A 22,100-nucleotide genomic window follows, 5' to 3' on the forward strand; every position below is an offset into this window, starting at 1 on the left:
TGGCTGTTTGCATTTGAGCATTTGGGGGGGGGCAGTGCTTTCAACCATCTACCTCATTCTTCCAGTGAAGTGGGCAGCTGGGGTGGGGATGGTGCCTTCCTCCTTGCAGCCACCGCCTCTCCATGGACCAGTGGTCTGGGGATCTTGAGTAAGAAGCCAGGGAACCTCCTGGCAGAATCTGCCTTCATTTTACTCACCTCTGGGATGGCAGGGACCTCTGGGCCAAAGGGCACAGGCATTTTTTTTAAGATTTTGAGTTTTACAATTTTTCCTGATCTTACTTCCCACCCCCCCACCCCCACAGAAGGCAGTTGGCACAAGCATTTTTTATTTTTTTTGTTTTTGCAAGGCAGTGGGGTTAAGCGGCTTGCCCCAGGCAACACAGCTACGTAATTATTGTCTGAAGCCAAATTTGAACCCAGGTCCTCCTGATCCCAGGGCTGGTGCTTTATCCACTACGCCACCTAGCTGCCCCTAGGCACAAGCATTTCTGACCTAGAGTTCTAAATGCTTTCCCCAAATGGTTGGGCATCGGTGCAGCTATCTCTCTGCAGCATGCTCCGCATGGCTGTTCCTGCCATGTTGCAGAGTGTGGGGGGGTTGTATTTCTTAGTACTAACCACGAGCTGTTCACAACCTTTCACCACCCAGGAGGGATTCTAGACCTAAGTCTCTCCATGTGAGGCAACCCCCCCCCCCCCCCATCATCTGCTCCCTTTAACTCATTACTTCTGTTCAGCAAGTTTCACATCAAGATGCCCTAGTGGGGCACTTCAGTTCGTTACCCCAGGGAGGTGCCTTTACTGTCCTCATTTTACAGATGGGTTTCTGAGGTCCAGAAAGATCAAGAGACTTCCCTAGGGTTAGTTACAGAGCAACTCAGGTCTGAGCAGGGCATCTCACTCCAAGTGGTCAGTGCTCTTGTCTGTCATCTTTGGGATCTACTGCCCTTGTGGTGCCTCCCAAGGTGCCCTTCTTTCTCTTGGCACTAAGCTTTTCTGGATTTAGGGTGGCAGGTGATGCAAGCTGAGCCTCTAACCCACAGGCAGCTCAGAAATACAGGGGACAGAACCTTGGGCTTGGATCAGGAAGGCCAGAGTTCCAATCTGGCCTCAGATATTTCCTAGTTGTGTGACCCTAGGCAAGTCACTTTACCTCTTCCTAGTGTCTCATCTGTAAAATGGGGATCATAACAGCACCTACCCCTTTGGGTGGTTGTAAGGGTCCAATGAAGGATATGGGCTTTGCCCACACGGAATACACGTTAAACTGCTACTCAATTTGTGAAACTCCCCTCCAGTGTTCCTGGCAAGCCTTATCAGACAAGGCGTCCTGCCCCAGGCATGTCGCTTTTTTTCTGATTCGGTAAGCATGGTGCTTTCTCCCATTGCCCACATGTAAGATGAGGTTACTCTACCAGTTCCAGTACTTCTAGGCTTGCAGGACCCTTTTTAACTAGCTCATTGACTCCTCACCAAAACCCTTTCAGCCAGCAGCTCCTGCCATTCTCATTTTACCAATGGGGAAACTGAGGCAGAGTACCTCCCTGAGCTAGCCAGGGTCACTCAGCTCATGAGTGATGATGCCTGCTGACATTGGGCCCAGGGCTCCATCTAGTGACTGCTACAATTCACTCCACCAACCCCCTCCAGGGTCACTTCTCACACCCAAGCACCTGCTCCTGTGCTAAACACTTTACAAATCTCTTCTTTCAAGCTTACATCACCCTGGGAGGTAGGTCCTGTCATCATCACCATCCTCATTTTAGAGCAGAGAAGAAACTCGCCCAGGGACCCTAAGGCCACATTTGAACTTGGGTCTCCCTCTGCTAGGCCCAGTGCTCTGCATTGTCTTGTGAGCCTCAGACCCTCTCCTGACCTGATGGTAAGGGGAGGGGGAGGGTTCTCCCTCTGAAGGCAGCAGAAAATAAGACAGAATGCACGAGCCTCCTATGATTATGTTTATTTGTCAAGGCCCAAAACAACACATTCTGACAGCACGCATTTCAGAGCAGCAGCTCCAAGGCTCATTTCTGACAGGACACGTCCCAATGGCAGTCAGGGCAGGAGACAAGCTCCTTGGGCTGCCCACACCCCAGCTCCTTTAAGCAGTGGCTGAAGTGCCAGCCAAAAGCCTGAGCACTGGTGAGTAGGTGGGCAGCAAAGGGAAGCAGAAACAAACCGGGTTAAGGGCAGCAGCAGGCATGGGCAGGTCTGCTGTTTTTGCCAGCAGAGACACTCATGATTCGTCTTGTACTGGAGCTCCCAGGCCCAGCAACAGTGGAGAAAACGTGCACAGGCTCATCTTGGCTCTAGTCCTGACTGAAGGGGCCACAGGAGAAAAGGGAAAAAGGAAACGCTCAGTATTCTCAGAAAGGAACAGATGTCCCCCCCAAGAACAAGTGAGAAGGCACCTGAATTTCCTGCTGCCTTGCACCGGTCACTTAGGGCCTTCTTTCCTCCTTTCCTTCCCCTGTGCCTCTTAGCACTGCTTGTGAGGAGGCTCAAGGTTTCCCCAAGCTCGCAAGAACTGAATAAGCCTTAGCAGAGAATCAGACCCAACAGCAAGCTTGTGTCTGGTTCTTCGAGGGGTGGGGTGAACGGAGGGACATCCTGTGGAATGTAGGGGCTCAAGAGGATGAGGGGTACATCTACTCAAGAGGAGAAACTGGCTTCAGGAGGAGATTCTGTGTGCTGGTCATTCATGGAAACTTGTTTTCTCAAACTTTTTTTTGAGGAGGGGAGGTGATCAGGGTTAAGTGACTTGCTCAGAGTTACACAGCTACCAAGTTTCAAGTGTCAGGTTGGATTGGAACCTTGGGTCCTCCTGACTCTAGGGCTGCTGTTTTATCCACTGCGCCACCTAAGTTGCCCCCCTCCCCAGTTCCAGAACTCTTAAAACTGGAAAATTAGTGCTCACCCTTGTAGGGACTGTAGTTCAGGAGGCAAATCACAGCCTACGTAGGCTCCATTGCTTAAACTGTATTCAAGCAAAGCACTGAAACAGGGATCCTGTTGTAAATTTAGAAAAACAAAGAACATCTGTTCAAAGAACTCTGTGATTGCAAAGTTGAGCAGAGGCTCCTACAATTCATGTAATTAAAAATCTTGAGTGCAAATTACCCAACATTAATCAACAAAACTGAGACTCCCCGTGGTTTTACATGGGCACAACACAACACAACAGCTCTGTCTGATCCAAGAGCTCAGCAAGTGAATCTGTATCCCCCAAGTACGATGGGATTCGACCAAGGCACACCTGTCACCGTCACGTTCACCTTCCCCTTCCCCTCCTTGACCCAAATCAGCTGCAGAAACTTTGGAAGCTCACCTTGACAAGAACGTGAGGGTTGCCTAGCACAATCAACAAGGCCTTGGGTCTGGTGATGGCCACGTTAAATCTTTTGGAGTTGGCCAAGAAGCCCAAAAAAAATCTGTCATCCTCAAACTTGTCTTCATTTGACCGTACCTAAAATCCAAGCCCGGATTGGGAAGATAAAGAGAGAGATGAAGGTCAGAGACCATCACGATAGTCAGTACAAAGATGAGGGCAACAACCTCCCTACCAGACACTGTTCATACTGCCATGGAGGAAAATGGTTAAACTGAGCTCTAAAGTGCAACCAGAAGAAACCACTGATCACAATGAACCTATGGGGTGACAGAGCTCACACTGCCCTGAGGCAGCCTTTGAATCAAGGACAAAGGCCCCACACACAAGAGGTAGGCACCTGCTTGCCCAATTTCCCTTGGTGACAGCAGAGGAGGTCTCAGCCAGGCCTGTCCCAAGGAGAACTCCCCCAAGATTCATCCTTATTTGACTCAAGATTTGTAAACCATCTGCCTGCAGCTAGGCCTAGGACAAAATGGGACTTGGGATCTGATCCTGTCTCCTGACACCATGCCCAGGGCTCTTTCACTCTCCCTCACACACACTCGATATAATGCTGCCTGGGAGAGCCATTTTGGAGTATGTGATGGTGGTCTGATTCTCAAGGCAAAGCCAACTGTACTCTCTAAAGGGTGAGGAGTAAGTGGGGGTAGTTAGTACCTGCTGAAACCTATTCCTAGCCCCGTGGGCCTGGTCCTTGTGGCCAGAAGCTCCTATTTATCTGATCAACGGAGAGATTAAACCTCACCCCCTTCCTCAACACTTCTCAATATCTAGTCTTTGTGTTTTCCAATTGTGGAAATGGCTAGTCCTGCCTGAGATTTTTCTGGCAAGGAAGATTATGGCAATCAGGATTTAACTCTATTTTGAGCATCTTTCTTTGACTCCATTTCTGATACTTTGAGGTGCTTTCTGCAGCTTCCATTATTTCTGGATCTTCCCAAGGTGGCCCCTGCTCCCCTTTATCAAGGCTGCCCAGAAGCTCAGCAGCTCTTTCCTGCTGCCGTCAGTGCCTTGTCTCTTTCTCTATTCTCTGTCCTTTTTGTACTTTCCCTGCCACCTTTCCTTTTCTTCTGTCATGTTTGAGATTCCCCTCTAGCTGTTGTTTATTCTTCTTGGGTGTACATCGTGGCTTGGCAATGGAGATGCCCACTGCCTCATTCCACAACTCGGGCACAATTTCAGAAGCTCTCATTCCCGCCCCCCCCCCCCCCCCAAGTCGAGATCAGCATGTTTGTTGTTAAAACTTCAATGTATCTCAATGCTTAGCTGTGTGACCTTGGGCAAGTTACTTAACCCCATGGCCTTGCAAAAACCAGGAACAAAACAAACTGAAATGTGCTGAAGAATTAGGTAAAGGAACACTGGAAATGAGCTGGTTTCCAAGTCCAGTTATTTGCCCTTGCACTACAGTAATACCTACGGTTGAGATGATGATGACCAAGTATTCTTGTCCTTGAAACTCCTCCACAGATCCAACCTTTATATCCATCAGATCAACATTGCGCAAAAGAACTCTGATTTTCTCCACCTTAAAAACAGGAACAAAACCAGGAAAGCATGAGAGCATGTCCACCTGGCCTAATGGCTGTCGCCAGAATAGACCACTCCTGGACTTCAACATGTTTCCTTTTTGTAGAAGCAACATCCTCAGCTTGTTCATATACTTAAACCTTAGGTCAATACATCTATTTTGCTTGAATTGTTAAGGGTACTTATTAGCATATAACTGGGCAAAATAACTATTAATTGCTTTAATTTCCTCTTCATTGGTGGTAAATTCACCCTTTTCATTTTTGATACAGGTAATTTGGTTGTTTTTAAACTCAAACTTATCAATAGTTTGTCAGTGTCCCTCAAAAAAAAAGCTTTGAGTTTTATTTATTAGTTCAATGGTTTTGTTTTTTAAATGTCTTTTTTGGTTTTTAAGATTCCCAATTAGGTGTTATGTTATGTCAAAGATTTTTAATTCGCTTCCTTCTAGATTTTTAAAAATTGCAATGCCCAATTCATTGACCAATTTTCTATGTTCATTGACATAGAACTTAGAGATAACTTTCTCCCTAAGTATTGCTTGTGCTACATCCCATAAATTGGTTTGGAGTCTCGTAATTTTTAAAAATTTGTTCTTTGATTTACTCATTTTTTTTAGGGTTTTGCAAAGCAAATAGAGTTAAGTGGCTTGCCCAAGGCCACACAGCTAGGTAATAAGTGTCTGAGATCGGATTTGAACCCAGGTACTCCTGACTCCAGGGCCGGTGCTTTATCCACTACACCACCTAGCTGCCCCTTGATTTACTCATTCTTTAGGATTATTTTATTATCAATTATTTTTAACCTGTTCTCAGAGTCTTTTACTGAATGCAATTCTTATTGCATGATGGTCTGAAAAGGATCCATTTAATAATTCTGCCTTTCTACATTTCTTGTGAGGTTTTTAAAAATACTTTTAATATACATGGTCAATTTTTGTGAAGGTGCCATATACGGCTTTTCCTCTTTGAGTCAATTCCAATGAGAGTTAAGGTTCAAGTATTGCTTTGCACCTCATCGTTTCCCCCTGCACTGTAAAAGCTCTTTCTTTACACTTCTTTTGTGCGATAATTTTCTCCTCTGGAAGATGATTCTCCATCGTGCTGGATAGCTTCTTTGCCTTCCAGACTATTACATTCCAAGACCTCTGATCTTTCCTTTGGAAGCTGGTGAATCTCATGTGACCTTGACTGTAGCACCCAAAATCTGAATTGTCTCTTCCTGACGAGCTGAAAATCGGGGCTTTGCCTATATAATATTTTATTTTTATTTTGGGAGTCTCAGGGGTTAATTGGTTGTGTCTCAATTTTTATTTACCCTCTGGTTCTAGGATACCTGTCTAGGCTCTTCTTTTGATCATGACTTTCAGGTAGTCCAATAATTCTAAAATGATCTCTCCTCAATTTATTTTCCACATCAGTTGTTCTTCCATTGAGATACTTCGCATTTTATTCTATTTTTTCCATTATGTTTTATTGCTTCTTGATTTCTCATGGAGTAATTAGATTAACTTCCACTTGCCCATTCTAATCGTTAAGACATTTCTTCAGTGAGTTTTTGTATCTCACTTCTCAGTTCCTCAATACGCACAATTTCTTTAACTTACACCTAGGCAAAGAGACTTAAACTTGTCAATAATACTCAAAAAGGTGTGATTTCTATACCACACAGTCTGAAATTCTTTTATCTGAAGACAGTCTTTTCATTGCACCTTTCCCCTCTACATTATGACCCCTATGGCCATTCTTTGCCCTCACCATAATTCCATACTCTCTCTCCATCCTGTCTTCCCATCACAGCCCCTTCACCAGCTAGACTCTACACCTTTCTCTATCTTCACTCTGGTAAACCAACACAATTTTACAAATCCAAACCTCCCATCTGTGACAAGGTCAAGGATGAGCTTGAAATGCTAGAGTGAGTGACAGGGTGATTTCTTGAAAGCATTTAGAGATGAATTTGGAGCTCAAAAAACAAGTGGGGACAAGAGGATTTTGGGAAAATGGCAGAATAGTTTAGAAAATTTTCAGCTCTTCAAATTTTCTCTACCAAAAAAAAAATCCCAAAATAGCTTCTTATAGCAGCAAAAATAAACATGGGGAAAAGCAGCAGTCTTCCTGATACAATTTAAGAAGACCCCAGAAAAGACCCGACTTCTAGGGATCAAGAGTTGGCCTAAGTGAAATGCAAAGACCTCTAGGCCAACTCTACAGAATCAATAAACAAATCCTGGGGGCAAGTAGGTTGACATCAGCCTCAGCCTTAAAAACTTGGGGAGCACAATCAGTTAGAAGGCACAATGTGGCTAATTAGTCATCAAAAGAGACAAATAGCTCTCAGGAGAAAGTAGTATCAGGGAAACTGAGAGAGCCAAAAAGGCCCAGGAAGGGAGGGCAGTCAATGGTCAAATGTAGTAGGAAGGCTAAGGAGGATAACTGAAAGGACTGTCAGAATGAACAATTAAGAAATAGTTGGAAGTTTGATGAGAGCAGCTTCAACAGAGAGAGAAGGGGTCCGAAGGCAGATTTGAGAGGAAGAGGAGGCAACTTTTTCTGAAATGATTGGCTAAGAAGGGGAAGAGAGACAGAAGACAGGGATCTGAGGGGACGGCAGGCATCTTAACAAAAGTTTTTTAAGGAGGATGAAGATGTAAAACTTGTCCGAGGGAAATTATGTGAAGCAGGATAAAGCACTAGGTCTGGAATCAGGGAGATCTAAGCCTAAAGTCTGGCCTCGGCCTATGTGACCCTGGGAAAGTCACTTAACCCCTTTGGACTCAGTTTCCTTATTTATAAATGAGCTGAAGGAGAAAATGGCAAGCCACTATCTTTGCCATGAAAACCCAAATAGAGTAATGAAGACTCAGACACAACTGAACAACGTCAATAACTAAAGGCAACAGGGAAGGAACAAGTTGACAGTGAGAACATGAAGATTAAAAAGGGGGGGAAATGACTGAATATATAACCAATCTGTTGGAGAAAATGAGAGGTGGTTGAGCTCAAGTCCCTATGTAGTGAAGCTGGCTTTGGAAAGAAGAAGGGCCCTGTCTTTGTCAGATACTGAGGGAAAGGAGAGAGAGTAAGAGATTGTACAAGTTTGGGAATGAAGAAATGAAGAAGCAGCTTACAGCACATGGTCTGAATTTTGTTTTTTAAAGAGATAAGGTTCTTAGCTGAGAGAGGGAAGGCATGGTGGACTTTAGGAAGGAAAGAAAAGATCTGGAAAGCCTCCTGAGGATGGAGGCAGGGGATAAATTAAGAAATAAGAGGATGAAGCTAGACAACATGAATCTGTGACATATCAATCAGCACAGTTGGAGGAGCTCCCTGGCTTTGTGTTCAGCAGCATATGTATAGGGCCAGAGGAGGTGGGTGGTAGGAATGATCTGAGGCTGAGGTTAGGCAAAATAGACAAGGGGACAAAGGATCCAAGAGCAGAAGTCAATACAGAGCTGAAATGGCTGAAAAGGGAGGAGAGGGCAGACACAACAAGGGTAATACTGAGAAGGTCCTGAGGAGACAGGGACTAAAGGTCTCAATGAGAGGGAAGCTTAGGCAGAATGATAGGAAGGTAGAGTCATGCAGTGTTTTGTTCTCATTAGAGAAATGGAACAACTTGTGAGTCATGGCAAGATCTAATGTGTAACCATCCCTACATATGGCTAATATGGAGCAAAGGACTGAAGAAGTCAGTGGTATAGGACAAACAGATTTGAGAGGAGATGACCATTCATTCAGGTGGGACCCTGGAGAAAGCATGACAGCAATACCAAGGGCAGAAGGCTTATTTCTTATTGGACTGAAGTGAAGGAGACTTAGGGCAAGGGCTTTTAGAGTTGCTCTCATACTTGATCTTCTTAAGATTCAGGTGCCCCAGAAAGGTAGCTCATACCTGCTTCCTGTAGGGAGTGATCACACCAATATCCATCATTGAGACGACGCTGGAGATGTGTTTTGTAAGGAGGCAGCAATAGCGCATCACTTGAACTGCTTCAGCTGGGTTGAACCATGATGGACTTCTTCCTTCACGTGTTTCATTGCCCTAAATTAAAAGAGAAGAGTGGAAAGCTAGAACAGACATGAAGGATGTGATCAATGCTTTGAAATATCTTTCTACAGGATCTTTAGAGAAGTGATGAGTCAAACACTAGTTTAGAAAAATATTCAATGTTTTATTAATCTGAGAAATCATAATGGGTGATTCAAAAAGGGTCTGCATGGTTCCAAAAACTTGAAGTGGGGTCTCCTGGCTGAAGCATGCCCCTTGCATCCTTGAAGAGTCTGTGGAGATGTGAGCATTCACCAAGTCAGGGTCTTCTTGGTGCTAATAATAAGCCCCAGGGCAGTGGGTCCAAAATGTCTCTAGAATATAACTGTCATGGCAGCCAAAGCAATTGTTTTCCATACTGCTTCTGCTTTATCACTCCTCGACTTTTACCATTCTGAGCCTGCCCTAACCTATGATTCTGTCCAGAGTCATATTCCATTTTTTCCACTCTATTTGGTGATGATATTTACTCCAATGGCTTCAGCACTGACAATCTAATCCCAGGTATCCAACCCTCACAGCTATTATCTACTGCAGTGGGTAGACTCAGAGCAAGAAGAGATGCTGAGCCTTGTGGACTGTGACTATGAAAGTTACTAATGAGTCTGAACTTTGGGGAAGGAGGAATCTGAACTGAGGACAGTTTTGAGTGAGTGGAGTTGGTGGGCCCTTTCTAGACCAAAATTTTTCTCTCATTGATGACTCCCAAGGGTTGAGCTAGAAGCAAATATTAGGGGCACTGTTTTCACCAGGGCTCTTAGGCTCAAGATGCTGGGCTAGTCTACCATGTCTGAGGTAAGCTATTATAGTAGAGGGAGGTAGACTATGCAACCTCCTTCAGGAGGCTGATTTACTTGCCCCTTCAGGGGCAGGGAGTGGTGAAGATGGTGGGGATCTTCTGCACAACAGCTGCTTCTGAGAGCTTCTCTGTCCAAGCTTTTCTCAGGCTTGGAACGCTCCCCTTCCTTGCCACTATCCCTCAGGATCCCTGCTTTGGTCCACACTTGGCCTTGCCAGCTATATGATGTTAAACAAGTCAAAACTTCTCAGCCTTGGTCTCCCTATCTACAGTTTAAGAACAAGTGGCATTTCCTGATCCCCTCAGTTACTAATACTTCTTCTCTTCTCAAATTACCATAAAGGCTCTTAACCTGTTGACATGTTTTATTTCTTGAGTATAATAGAAATTCTCTGAGGGTAGGGATTATTTTTTTCAATTTGTCTTTCTATCCACTGTACCTAGTACCCTGTGTCCACAGCAAATGCTTAGTAAATGATAAAAAGTTGAACCTAGTTTTGTCTCATCTTAAGTCAGAAAGAGTCTTGGAGGTCATGAATTCCACATAGCAAATTCCTCTACAACATTCGTGGAGAGAAAGGGGGGTGATCACTGATCCTCTGTTGGACCACAACTGATGGCCACCCCTATCATAGTCACCCCAACTGGTGTTTTGCAGGAGAGCTGGCTTTGGATCCCAAAGTCTGTACCTGCTACAGGGTTGGACAAATCACAGCAGATACATATCTGGCCATGCATATGCAATGGATTTTTTTTTCAACGCAAATGGGGTTAAGTGGCTTGCCCAAGGCCACACAGCTAGGTAATTATTAAGTGTCTGAGACCAGATTTGAACCCAGGTACTCCTGACTCCAAGGCCAGTGCTTTATCCACTACACTACTACGCCACCCCACATACAATGAATTTAACACATTTATTGAAGTAAATTTTGTTTAACTGAAGGTCATCACACATGGTGCCATCTAGACTCATAAAGACATTGCAACAATGCATGGTCCCAGTTATTCTCACTGGAGGTTCAGAATTTTTTTTTAAACCTACCCTTGGGGGGTGGCTAGGTGGTGCAGTAGATAGAGCACAAACAAGCCCTGGAATCAGGAGGACCCAAGTTCCAATCCAACTTCATACATTTAATAATTACCTAGCTGTATGGCCTTGGGCAAGCCACTTAAACCCCACTGCCTTGCAAAAAACCTAAAAAAGACCAAACCAAACCAAACCCAAAAAAACCTACCCTCACACCATGGAAAATCAGAGGGAAGCCTTTCGTGGGTAATTTTTCCCATCCCAACAAGGAGTTGACCACTTCAGTATCAGCACAGAATTCCAGTTCTTTATAGTAAAACAGTTTAGAAGGCAATGAAAGCAATGCAGAATGTGACCTGTAGTTCTTCACAAGCTTTGTAACCTGTTTAAAAAAAAGAGACCACAACATAAAACTTTAGTAAAGTTGCACTCTGTAGATCTATACACTCAGAAGTTTTCTGAAAAGGAGAAAAAAGCAGTTTGAAGTTCAAACTTCCTTTTAATAAAATCTTTGTGTAAAAAGGTTCTACTTTTAAACCATCTTAATGATGTAATCTGTTAAACACAGTGCTATTTTCAATTTTACATATTTCAATATGCAGATTACACAACCAAAGACCCAGCAACGTAACAACAGCCTCACTCTGCTTCATATGAGAATGCAGAAGCAAGTGCAAGGGATGGAAACCAAGAGGGAGACTTGGCTTAATGATCTGAGCCTGGCAAAAGAGCCTGGCAGCTTCAGGAGGCAGGGTGCCCCATCACACAAAGGCTGCAGGGATAGGAAGAGATGGTCTCATGAGATTCCTTTGTGCTTGGAGATTCTTCCCCAGGGAGTAGATATTAACAAATGATGTTCTCAAACTTTCTGAATTAGGAGGCCACATAAGGATAAACAAAACCTACAGACTAGCCTCACTCGGCTGAGTATTTGATCTAAATAAGAATGGAAGCCTTTCTATCTAGGTACAAGCTGTGCCGACAGCACTGTCTCATTTGTCTGAAGAGAGGAGAAAAAGGCTGACTCTAAGCTGTCCTAATACCACTTCCATCCTGCATTGGTAGGAGGCTGTAAACCAGGATTCAGAATGCAGCTAAGATAGAATCGGGGTGGGCCAAAGTCACCACCAGTCCCCTTACTAAACCTCCCCAGTGACCAATGATGCAAACAGCAACTGGTCGTAAGTCAGGCCCAAGAGCCAGGAGCAAGGAGAGAATGCACAGGGAATTTTCCAGTGATCTGCAGAGAACATGCTATGTTTCTTCATCTAGTGTCAAGTCCCAGTTTTGTTCATGACATGGTAGTCTTCCAATTATGGAAGTTCAAAGGGATAGAAAATTATCTTTCTGTGATAAGTGAAAATATTTTTAAAAAAGAAGAAAAATATTTTGATGCATCAGAGAATGCCAACCTGATGAGGGAGGGAAAGGACAGGACTAGAATAATATGACGTCAAGAAGGAAGATCAAAAGGATCAGTGACTCCAATAATATTGAGGCACTTTTCACAGAAGGCAGTCAAAGAAGCAACTTGGTGGGGATTTTTCTTTACAATGATGTTTAAAACTTCTTTTGGGAGGGATTCAATAAAAAAATTTCTTCCCTTTGTTCCTTTTTGAATTCCACCACTCTGAGGAGTGTGAGAGCCACATAATACCATTTCACAGAAGAGGAAAACAGAAGAGGTAAGGTGACCTTCCCCAGGACAAAGCTGATGAGAGTCAGGGATGAGATTCAAGCAACACTCTCGGAAGTCCTCCATTCATCTCTTTCAGACTCCATCCTTGTACCCCAGAAGAATCTTGAAGAGTTCAAGGGCTGCCAGGCAAAAGGCTGCCCCGAACCGGCCCAAAGGAGAGATGGGGCCATAGAACACACAGATGGTGTGCTATCTTTCGAGTCATATTTTTTTTTAATCTAGCAGGCATAGCTAAATTTATTCCTTGTTTATAAAAACAAATCTATGTGGTTGCCACAGCAGCTGCCTGGGTCCTCTGAACAGACACTCGAGTCTGAGTCTTCACAAGATGATCCATGAATTCCTGATAGGGAGACTTTGTGAGCACAGTCTCCTTCCAGAGGTCTGGGGTTAGGTAGCTGTATGTTTTAGAGATGGCATCAAAGGTAGCTTTAGCAAAGTTGCCCAGAGTTGCAGTACAGCCTCTAGCAGAAGTGTAGCAGCCATAAATTCCAGCCATCATTAGATGCTTCTTAGGCACAGGAGCAGAAACAATGCCAGTACCTCTAGGGGCGGGGATTAGGCGTGCCAGAACTGATCCACATCGCCCAGTGACCTTGCAGGGCACTGTGTGAGGCTTGCCAATCTTGTTCCCCCAGTAGCCACATCTCACAGGAACGATGGAAAGTTTGGCCAGAATGATAGAACCATGAATTGCTGTGGCCACTTCCTTGGAACACTTGACACCCAGACCAACATGGCCATTTGTAATCACCAATAGCCACAAAAGCCTTGAACCTGGTACGTTGTCCAGCTCTAGTTTGTTTCTGAACAGGCATGATCTTCAGAACCTCATCTTTCAATGAAGATCCCAGGAAGAAATCTATGATCTCAGACTCCTTGATAGGAAGGGAGAAAAGATAAATCTCTTCCAAAGACTTGATCTTCATGTTCCTGATGAGGTGGCCCAGCTTAGTGACAGGAACCCACTCCTTGTCTTCGGCCTTTCCTCCCCGGGCCCCACGGCTGCGCCCGTGGCCTCGACCATGGTCCTGGCCCCTGCCTCAGCCTCCGCTGCTGAAGCCACCGCGTAAGCCACCACAAGCTCCAACGCCCGGGCCTCTGGGGCCTCCCATCATAATTATGAATAGCTTCTCTATAACGTCTAGAATCTTTTCTTTTTGCAAAGTGAATGTGCCTGAAGTCACACAGCTAAGTTACTAAGTATTAGTGTCTCAGACCAGACTTGAATTCAGGTCCTCTTGACTCCAGGGCCAGTGCTCTATCTACTGTGCCACGTGGCTGCTTCTAAAATGACCTCATTTGTACCTTGGAACAAGCCTGGAGATGGGTGCTGTTATAATTCCATTTTACCAGACAAAGGGTTAATAAATGACTTTCCCAGGGTCACCCAGGGTCTGATTCTAGATCTGAACTTTGGTCTTCCTGGTGCGAGGTTTGGTGCTCCCTCTACTATCTGCCTCAAGACAAAAGAAATGGCCAAAGATTCAAAGATTAGTTTTGACAGCAGTGTTCTTGCAACATGATAGCAACTTCTTAACCAAAAAGCAAAAGATGCATATTTAGAAATATTCCTTACAGATTCCAATCTGATGCTTCAAGTTCACCTGGATTGTGCATCTTAACAAATGGTCAGGTAGACAACAAACATTTATTAAAACCCTACTATGTGTCAGAGAGAGCAAGTGGGACAGGCTGGCCATATTGTTAGAATGCCAAAAAGACTATCTTATGGAGAATTCACAGGGCAAGTGTTCACAAGGGGGTCAAAAGAAGAGATGCAGAGACACCCTATCTCTTAAGAACTTTAGAAGTGAATGTGCATCAGGGGCACAGGACCACCTAGAATGGCATGTCCTAATCAGAGGGTACAGGACTCTATGAGCAAGGGGAGAATTGAAGCAGCTCACAGGGAACATGAGACAAGTAAGCTTAGAGTAAACACCCCTATTTGTGCCTGAACTGTGGTAAAGCATTTTGAGCTCATTTTTGATCTGATCTGCCATACATGGACACACTGTCATCTGTCTCTAGCATAGTGATGCCATTTTGGTCTTTGATGATGATCAAGAACCAACCAACTGGGTACCAGGCATTGTGTTAAAGCACTGATCCAAAAAAAAAAGACAAAAAGCACAACTGGAGAATTCTCAGTCGAATGGAGGAGATAACCTGCAAACACTCATGTGCAGGCAAACTCTAGGTAATCAGCAAAGTTCCTGTGGAAGACAAGATTTGAGCTGAGACTTGGAAGCCTCAGTTCTCCTGAATCTCAGGACTTTGTTTCTAAGATGAGAACAGTTTGAAATCTGTTACTGTGCTGTTGAAGAGCTAAATGCTACTAGCCCATTATTCACTTCTGGTGCTTCATGTAGGAGACAAATGTTATTTCCACAAAGAGAAAGCCTTGCCAGGAATGAAACTTTCCTAGGTAGGAAAGTGAAGCCCTCGATGGAGTCAGTGGGTTTTCCTCATTGTTGCTGGGAAGGGCTCAAGAAAAGCCAGGTGATTTCGAAAGTAAACGTCTAGCTCAGTCAGAAGATGGAGCTAAAAACTATATATGGAGGTAGAGCAGAGGTGTCCCCATGGAATTCTGGACCCTTTTTCCCATGGAAGTTCAGGGAAGAACTTGCCAATGGGAGAAGGATGAATGGAGTGGGACTGATAGTGGAGAGACACTGCCTATCATCTGGCCAAAAGGAGGGAAAAGTTGATGACTTCAGAAAACAGATGACAAAACTGACAAAGAGAAAAATAGATAGTATGATGGTGAATATTCTTCCTTAGCTATATTTTGTTTGCTTATTTATTTTTTTGCAAGGCAAACGGGGTTAAGTGGTTTGCCTAAGGCCACACTAAAGAGAAAAATAGATAGTATGATGGTGAATATTCTTCCTTAGCTATATTTTGTTTATTTATTTTTTTGCAAGGCAAACGGGGTTAAGTGGTTTGCCCAAGGCCACACAGCTAGGTAATTATTAAGTGTCTGAGATCGGATTTGAAACCCAGGTCCTCCTGACTCCAGGGTTGGTGCTTTATCCACTACGCCACCTAGCCCCCCCCCCCCCCCCCCAGCTATATTTTGGACTAAAAGGCTTAAGACCCCTGAGGTCGTCTCTTGTTAATGCAGACATTTTGGGATTCTGGACATGGCTGCTATAAGGTCCTTTGATGCTGTAATAAACTCTCAACCTGACTATCTGATAATTTCATTTTCAAAGAGTAGAGGTTATGACAGGGAAATTTTGACCAGTAAAAAGGTACTGGCTATCAAGGAAGAAACAAGGAGAATCTTGGAAGGCAGTGATCACTCCATCTGAGTTTGGGATTCCTCACAGGAAAGCTAGCCTGTTCTGAGGCTTACCCTGTTCTCTGGGAAAAACAAAACAAAACATTTTAAAGACAGCAGATGAAGAATAGGGAAAAGTAGGGGCAGTTAAGTGGGGCAGTGGATAGAGCACTGGCCCTGGAGTCAGAAGGACGCAAGTTCAAATCTGGCCTCAGACACTTAATACTTACCTAGCTGTGTGACCTTGGGCAAGATTTTACTTGATCAAGAACAATGCTTAGATTGGTCAGAAGAACATGGAAATGATTACAAAAGGAATGGAAGCCTGAGATAAGTGAGAGAATGGTGAGATTGTTATGAAACAGGAATAATACTTGTGTCTACCTCTCAGAGTGGTGGAAAGAAGAGTATTTACTGAAATGACCAAAATCAAGAGTAAAAACCATTCTTTGCATCTGCTCACCCTGTGAAGTATGACCTGAAGGGAACCTAGGGAACTGGCATAACTTTCCCTGAATTAAAAAGAACATATGCATATTTATAAGTTACAGAATTTCCTTCCACCCTCCCTTCCTGGCCCTCCTCCCCTCAATGGTGAATAGTCTGGTGAACATTGTGCTTCTACATTTTTGTTTAACATGTTTAAAGTTGAGTCATTTTCTGTATGGAGAATTAGGACGAAGGGAAAAGAAAGAAAACCATGAGATAGGAAGGAAAAACATATGAGAAAATTTTTTTAAGTGATTGTAAGTGGGGGCAGTTAAGTGGCACAGTGGATAGAGCACCGGCCCTGGAGTCAGGAGTACCTGAGTTCAAATCTGGCCTCAGATACCTAATAATTACCTAGCTGTGTGACCTTGGGCAAGCCACTTAACCCCATTTTGCCTTGCCAACAAAAAAAGTGATTGTAAGATTTTGTATTGTTAAGATTGTAGGTTTTTGTTTTGTTTTTCTTCCTCTGAATGTGAATAATGTTGTCCATAACAGGTTTCCTAGAGTGGTCCTAGGTCTCTGAACTACTCAAAGGAGCTGCATCCATCAAGGCTGATTGACTCAAAATGTTGTTGTTAATTTGTTCAATGTTCTCTTTGTTCTGCTCTCTTCACTCAGTATCAGTTCCTGTAATTTTTTTCCACACTTCTCTGGAGTCCAATGAATGATGATTTCTTATAGCACAACAGTACTCTATAACATTCATATACCATAACTTGTTCAGTCATTCCCCAATTAATGGGCATCCCTAGATGTTTTTTTCAATAAAAATAAATCTTCCTAATAATTTGGTCCTTATGAGGGCCAGAGTTGGCTTCAGGAGATATGTTCTCTTCACCTGCCAAGCTCTGGAGGGAGGACATGTAACCACTCCCAAATATTACAGAGGGAATTCCTGTTCAGGTCAGGGTTGGTCTAACAGTTATCTAAGGCTTTGTCCAGCTCTGAGATTCTGTATAGGGGGGAAAAAAGAGGGTAGAAATAATCCTGTCTCCGAGAAGAAGTGAATCACGAGGAAAGGGAGAGATGCAAGTGTGGGAGTGAACACAGAAGTGTAAACTGATGTCAAGTCAATTTCTTCTTAGAGCTGAATCTCCTTACTTTGTTGAAGGGGTTTCTATCACCAACTGTAGAAGGTCTCCTGCTGGAAAGGAAAGTAGGAGAACACGGAAGTGCTCTAGGCGAACATGCCAGCCAAATGCTTAGGAGATGGGTCTCCAGGAACTTTCCAAACAAGGTTGTTCCAGGGCTTGCCACAAGGCTCGGCAAGTCAGGGCTCGTGTTCTGAGGGGATGGAACAATCTTCTTAATTGTGCACTGAAGGGGAGGAACAGATAACTCCATAAACCTTTAAAAGGAGTTTTAAAAGCCTTTCTCTTTGCTGTTCCTCCTTTCTTTTCTTCTTCAGTACTTAAATAGAATTTTCCAAACCTCTCTGGAAGGATGTGTGAGAGGCTGGGTACTCACTGGCAACCTTGTGTATCAAGCAGTATCTACAGCTGATGGGAATAGGTCATCAGAGGAGCCTGGAACTGAAGCCCTTGTGGCACCTCTTGCTTTGGGGTAGTTTTTGTCTTTTGTTTCTCAATCCCTGCCTTAGTGGGGCAGCACTCCTAGGTCTGTAGAAAATTGTTCTAACAGTGTAAACCTGAGGTTAAATTCAAAATGACTCTTCAATCTACAGTCCTGTAAACTTTCTAGTATCAACCTTCTCAGAGACTATCCCAACTATCCCTGCTATTGCTCCTGTTTTTGTCAAGTTTTTTTTTTTAGGTTTTTTTACAAGGCAAATGGGGTTAAGTGGCTTGCCCAAGGCCACACAGCTAGGTAATTATTAAGTGTCTGAGACCGGATTTGAACCCAGGGACTCCTGACTCCAGGGCTGGTGCTTTACCTACTACACCACTTAGCCACCCCATCAAGTTTTCTCTTAATGTATGTTCGTGGATCTTATGTGGTAGGAATTCCTCTTGTGTAGGAAAAAATCCATAGTTCTCCCTTACCTGGGTCATGCTGTATACTGGCTAGTTTTTGTTCCTCATTCCCCTAGTAGAGCCCTGAGAGGGACAGAAAACGGTACCCTTTTAGGCTGTATGGCTCCTTTGAGAATCCCTGGGCAAGTGGGAGCCAGAGCCAAGCCCTCAGAGGTGCCCTATCTCTGCTGGACCCAACAACTATTCATATTGTTTAAACTAAGGTCAGTAATCTGAATTAAAAAAACAAACAAATATTGCATCTGAATCTAGGGATGCCAATTTTAACAGCAGATGGCACTGGTTCCCTTATTTCCACCACTTATCATTCATCTGCCACATAGAGTTCTGAATGTCTTATCACTCCAACTGGGTTCCAAACTCTTGGAGGGTGGTGTGATTCTTGTCCTTTATTATCAAATAAGACCAAAACCATATCGCTATGATAGTGACAAGTTTCAGTGTGCCATGTTGTGTGTGATCAGATCAATACGAACTTGGAATTCTCTACCACAGGTCAGACATAAATAGTCTATGTGAATATCTTGGGTGTGTGCTCTAAACTTAACACATCTCTCATCTCCTTTAGGTTACTTCATATTTGCCTTGTTCATAAAACACAGTATCCTCTCTGTTGAAGCCAAGCCAAGCTTGGCAGTCCTGCACCAGTGTCTCCTTTGCTGCACAAGCAATTTCAACATTCTTAAGACCTTTAGAATATACCTGTATCACTTTTTCTGACTTCTCTGTGAGTACTTACTAAAGTGAGTTCTCCAGAAAAGAATCTTTTTGGCAAGCATACATTTGGCATTCACACGATGTGCCCAGTCCATCATAGTTGTGCTCTCTGTAACAATATTTGAATGCTTGGCAGTTTAGCTTGAGAAAGAACCTCAGTGTCTGGCATCTTCTCCTGTCAGTTGATTTTCAGAATCTTCCTAAGACACTTTAGGTTTTTTTTTTTTTGCAAGGCAAATGGGGTTAAATGGCTTGCCCAAGGCCACACAGCTAGGTAATTATTAAGTATCTGAGACCGGATTTGAACCCAGGTACTCCTGACTCCAGGGCCAGTGCTTTATCCACTACGCCACCTAGCCTAGCCGCCCCTCTAAGACACTTTAAATGGAAGTGATGCAATTTCTTGGCAGGGCGCTGGTAGACTGTCCAGGCTTCACATATATTTAATAATGAGGTCAGTACAATGGCTCTGTAGACCTGTCTGATAGTCAATCTAATATCTCTTCTTTCTCACATTTTTTTTCAGCGCCTCCCAAATACTCTGGCAATGCAAGTGTCAACCTCACTGTCAATGTGCACCTCCTTGGAAAGGACACTGCCAAGGTAAGTGAACTTGTCCACAGTACTCAAAACTTCTCCATTTGCTGTAATCAATGGTTCCACATATGGATGGTGTAGTGCTTGTTGATGAAGCACCTGTGTTTTCTTGGTGTTCATTGCTAGAACAAAATGAGCACAATCAGTAGAGCATCGATCCATACTTGTTGCATCTCAGCTTCAGATTGCACATTCAGTGCACAATCACCTGCAAACAGGAAATCATACATCCTCCATGCTGATCTTGGCTTATAGCCTTTTCAATTCGAAGAATTTACAACCAGTGCAGTAGCTGACCTTGAGACTATGTTTATCCTCAGTGAAGACATTTTATAACATGGCTAAAAACATCATGCTTAAAAGTATAGGAGAAAGGATATAGCCATTGGTGACCAGAATCCAGGCAAGCATGCCATCATGAAACTGACAGTGATCTTCTCCAGGCAACAAATGTTGACATAATTTTCCATAAGCCCTTCTGACTGATGGTATCAAAGGCTTTGGTCAGATCCATTAATTTTGTATACAGACATCTGTTCTGCTCTTGGCATTTTTCCTGGAGTTGTTGAGCAGCAAACACTGATGTTGACTATTCCTTGACTGTTTCTGAAGCCATACTGGCTTTCAGAGAGGTGACCATCTTCCAGGTGAAGGTTCAGTCTCTTAAGGCCAACTGGCAAGAATTTTACCAGCAATGACTGAGAGAAACCACCTTGTGATTGTCACAAGACAATATATTTCTTTTACCTTCATAGAAATGGACAATAAAGGCATCCTTGAATTCCTGAGGGATAAACTTTTCATATCATATAACCTGGAATATTTCAGTCAGCTTTTAAATAAACAATGGACTCCCACCCCCAACTCTGTAAATCACAGGTGGACTACAGTCAGCACCAGGTGCTTTGCCACATGAAAGGAGTCTAATGACATTCAAAACCTCTTCTTCAGTTGGAACTTCAGCTGGGGACACACTGACTTCAATTTGAGGTAAATGGTCGATGGTTTCTGCATGGATTACTGATGTCCTATTCAGAACACTATGAAGTGTTCAGCCCATCTCTTTAGGATCATGGCCTATCATTAATCAATGTGGCTCCATCAGCACCGAGGAGGTGAAATGCACTTGTTTTTGATTCATAAATAGCTTTCAGGGTGTCACAAAAGCACTTTGGACTGTACTATCTTCCTTAAAACTAAATACCTGTCTTCTTATTGAACCAAGTATCTCTTTATCTTTCTAAGTGCTTCCCTTGTACTTTACTTTTGATTCAATTAAATACTGCCTTCTTAGAAATGAACCATCCTGCTGGTAAACTCCAGTGGAATTCTCATTTTCATTCATCAGCTTCCATATTTTTCTATCATTTTTCATCAAACCAGTCTTGGTGTTTGCAAGTGTTCCGACCCAGATGAGCAAATGCAGTGCTACACACCAAATCTCAGAAAGCTGCCTGCTCCTTTTGTGCTCCACTATTGCCAACGGTGTTGGCTCAATTTTCCCTCCAAGTTAGCCACAAACTGTTCCTGCTCAGAGAGACACTAATCTCTTGACATTAATTCTTCCAGTAGTCATTTTGGCCTTGGGGATGTTGCTTCAGTTGAATATGAGTATTTAGATTGGAGAAGATGAGACTGTGATCAGTCCAGCACTCTGCACCACACATTGCCTTTGTTACTGTCACATCCTGTCTGTCACTTCTCCTTACAATCATAGTCTATTAAATACCAGTATTTCCTGAGAGGGTCTATCTAGGAAGTTTTATTGTATTTAGGAAAATGGAAGAAAGTATTGGTGATAAGGTGGTCATGAAATGCACAAATCTTCAGTAGTGACCATTGCAAAATCTACCCCAGCTTCATGGCACTCCCCTTCACGGCAGCCATTCTACGAAAATGTATATCTAAGCTCCAACTTTAGTAAGCTAGTTTTCATTTGCCAGTTTTGCTTCACTCAGGGCAGTTATGCAATGATGGTGGAATTTTTTTTGTGTTTTGACCACAGAGTGGGATTCCCCACCTACTTCAGTAATCAGGCCAAGCATGGGCAAGTAGACAATTTTTAGAGTACCTTTTCTAGCCCCTTCTTCAGGTAAGCAGTGTAATCCTTAAAAAGGTTGCTCAGACACTTAGGGGCTGCCAAATCCCACTGTTGCTTCCAGTGAGGAGATGACCCTACGACCTGGGATGCCTATGTACAGGGTTAGGACTTACAGTTCCCAGTCTATTGGCACTTGCTACTTTGTCACATGCCTCCTGCCTCAGGACTTTGAGATAGGAATGGTAAAATGGTATAAGTGCTATCTTTAGATGTGTACATAAATTGAATTTAAATGAGGCAGAATTTCACAGAGTCATCACGGTCCAATGGCAAGACAGAATCAAGACAAATAGCAATGGATCTAGGAAGTCAATTGGTGATGGCTCTAGGTATATACAGGAGATGACAATCACATCTTCAATGTCTAAACAAGCTCTAAGTGCTCCACAGCGCCTGCTTCAGAAGTCTCTGT

At 43.6% G+C, this 22,100-nt stretch overlaps 1 protein-coding gene and 1 pseudogene across 5 annotated transcripts in view; both read right to left on the bottom strand.

Moving 5' to 3' along the window:
• Nucleotides 1-1,941: 1,941 nt before the first annotated feature.
• MOV10L1 (Mov10 like RNA helicase 1) overlaps nt 1,942-22,100 on the bottom strand; it is a 72,663-nt gene continuing 52,504 nt past the window's right edge. For all 5 annotated transcript variants that reach the window (XM_074227226.1, XM_074227228.1, XM_074227225.1 and 2 more), the window contains 6 exons: nt 11,008-11,181; nt 8,818-8,967; nt 4,814-4,921; nt 3,331-3,468; nt 2,920-3,011; nt 1,942-2,321 (listed from right to left, as the gene is read on the bottom strand). In XM_074227226.1, coding sequence (XP_074083327.1) covers nt 2,312-2,321; nt 2,920-3,011; nt 3,331-3,468; nt 4,814-4,921; nt 8,818-8,967; nt 11,008-11,181 — 672 coding nt within the window. In that variant the 3' untranslated portion in view covers nt 1,942-2,311. The remainder of the gene's footprint in view (nt 2,322-2,919; nt 3,012-3,330; nt 3,469-4,813; nt 4,922-8,817; nt 8,968-11,007; nt 11,182-22,100) is intronic.
• LOC141511814 (small ribosomal subunit protein uS5 pseudogene) lies at nt 12,761-13,447 on the bottom strand (annotated as a pseudogene).

The sequence above is a fragment of the Macrotis lagotis genome, chromosome 2 (assembly GCF_037893015.1).
Source record: "Macrotis lagotis isolate mMagLag1 chromosome 2, bilby.v1.9.chrom.fasta, whole genome shotgun sequence".
In the NCBI taxonomy this organism is placed as follows: Eukaryota; Metazoa; Chordata; class Mammalia; order Peramelemorphia; family Peramelidae; genus Macrotis; species Macrotis lagotis.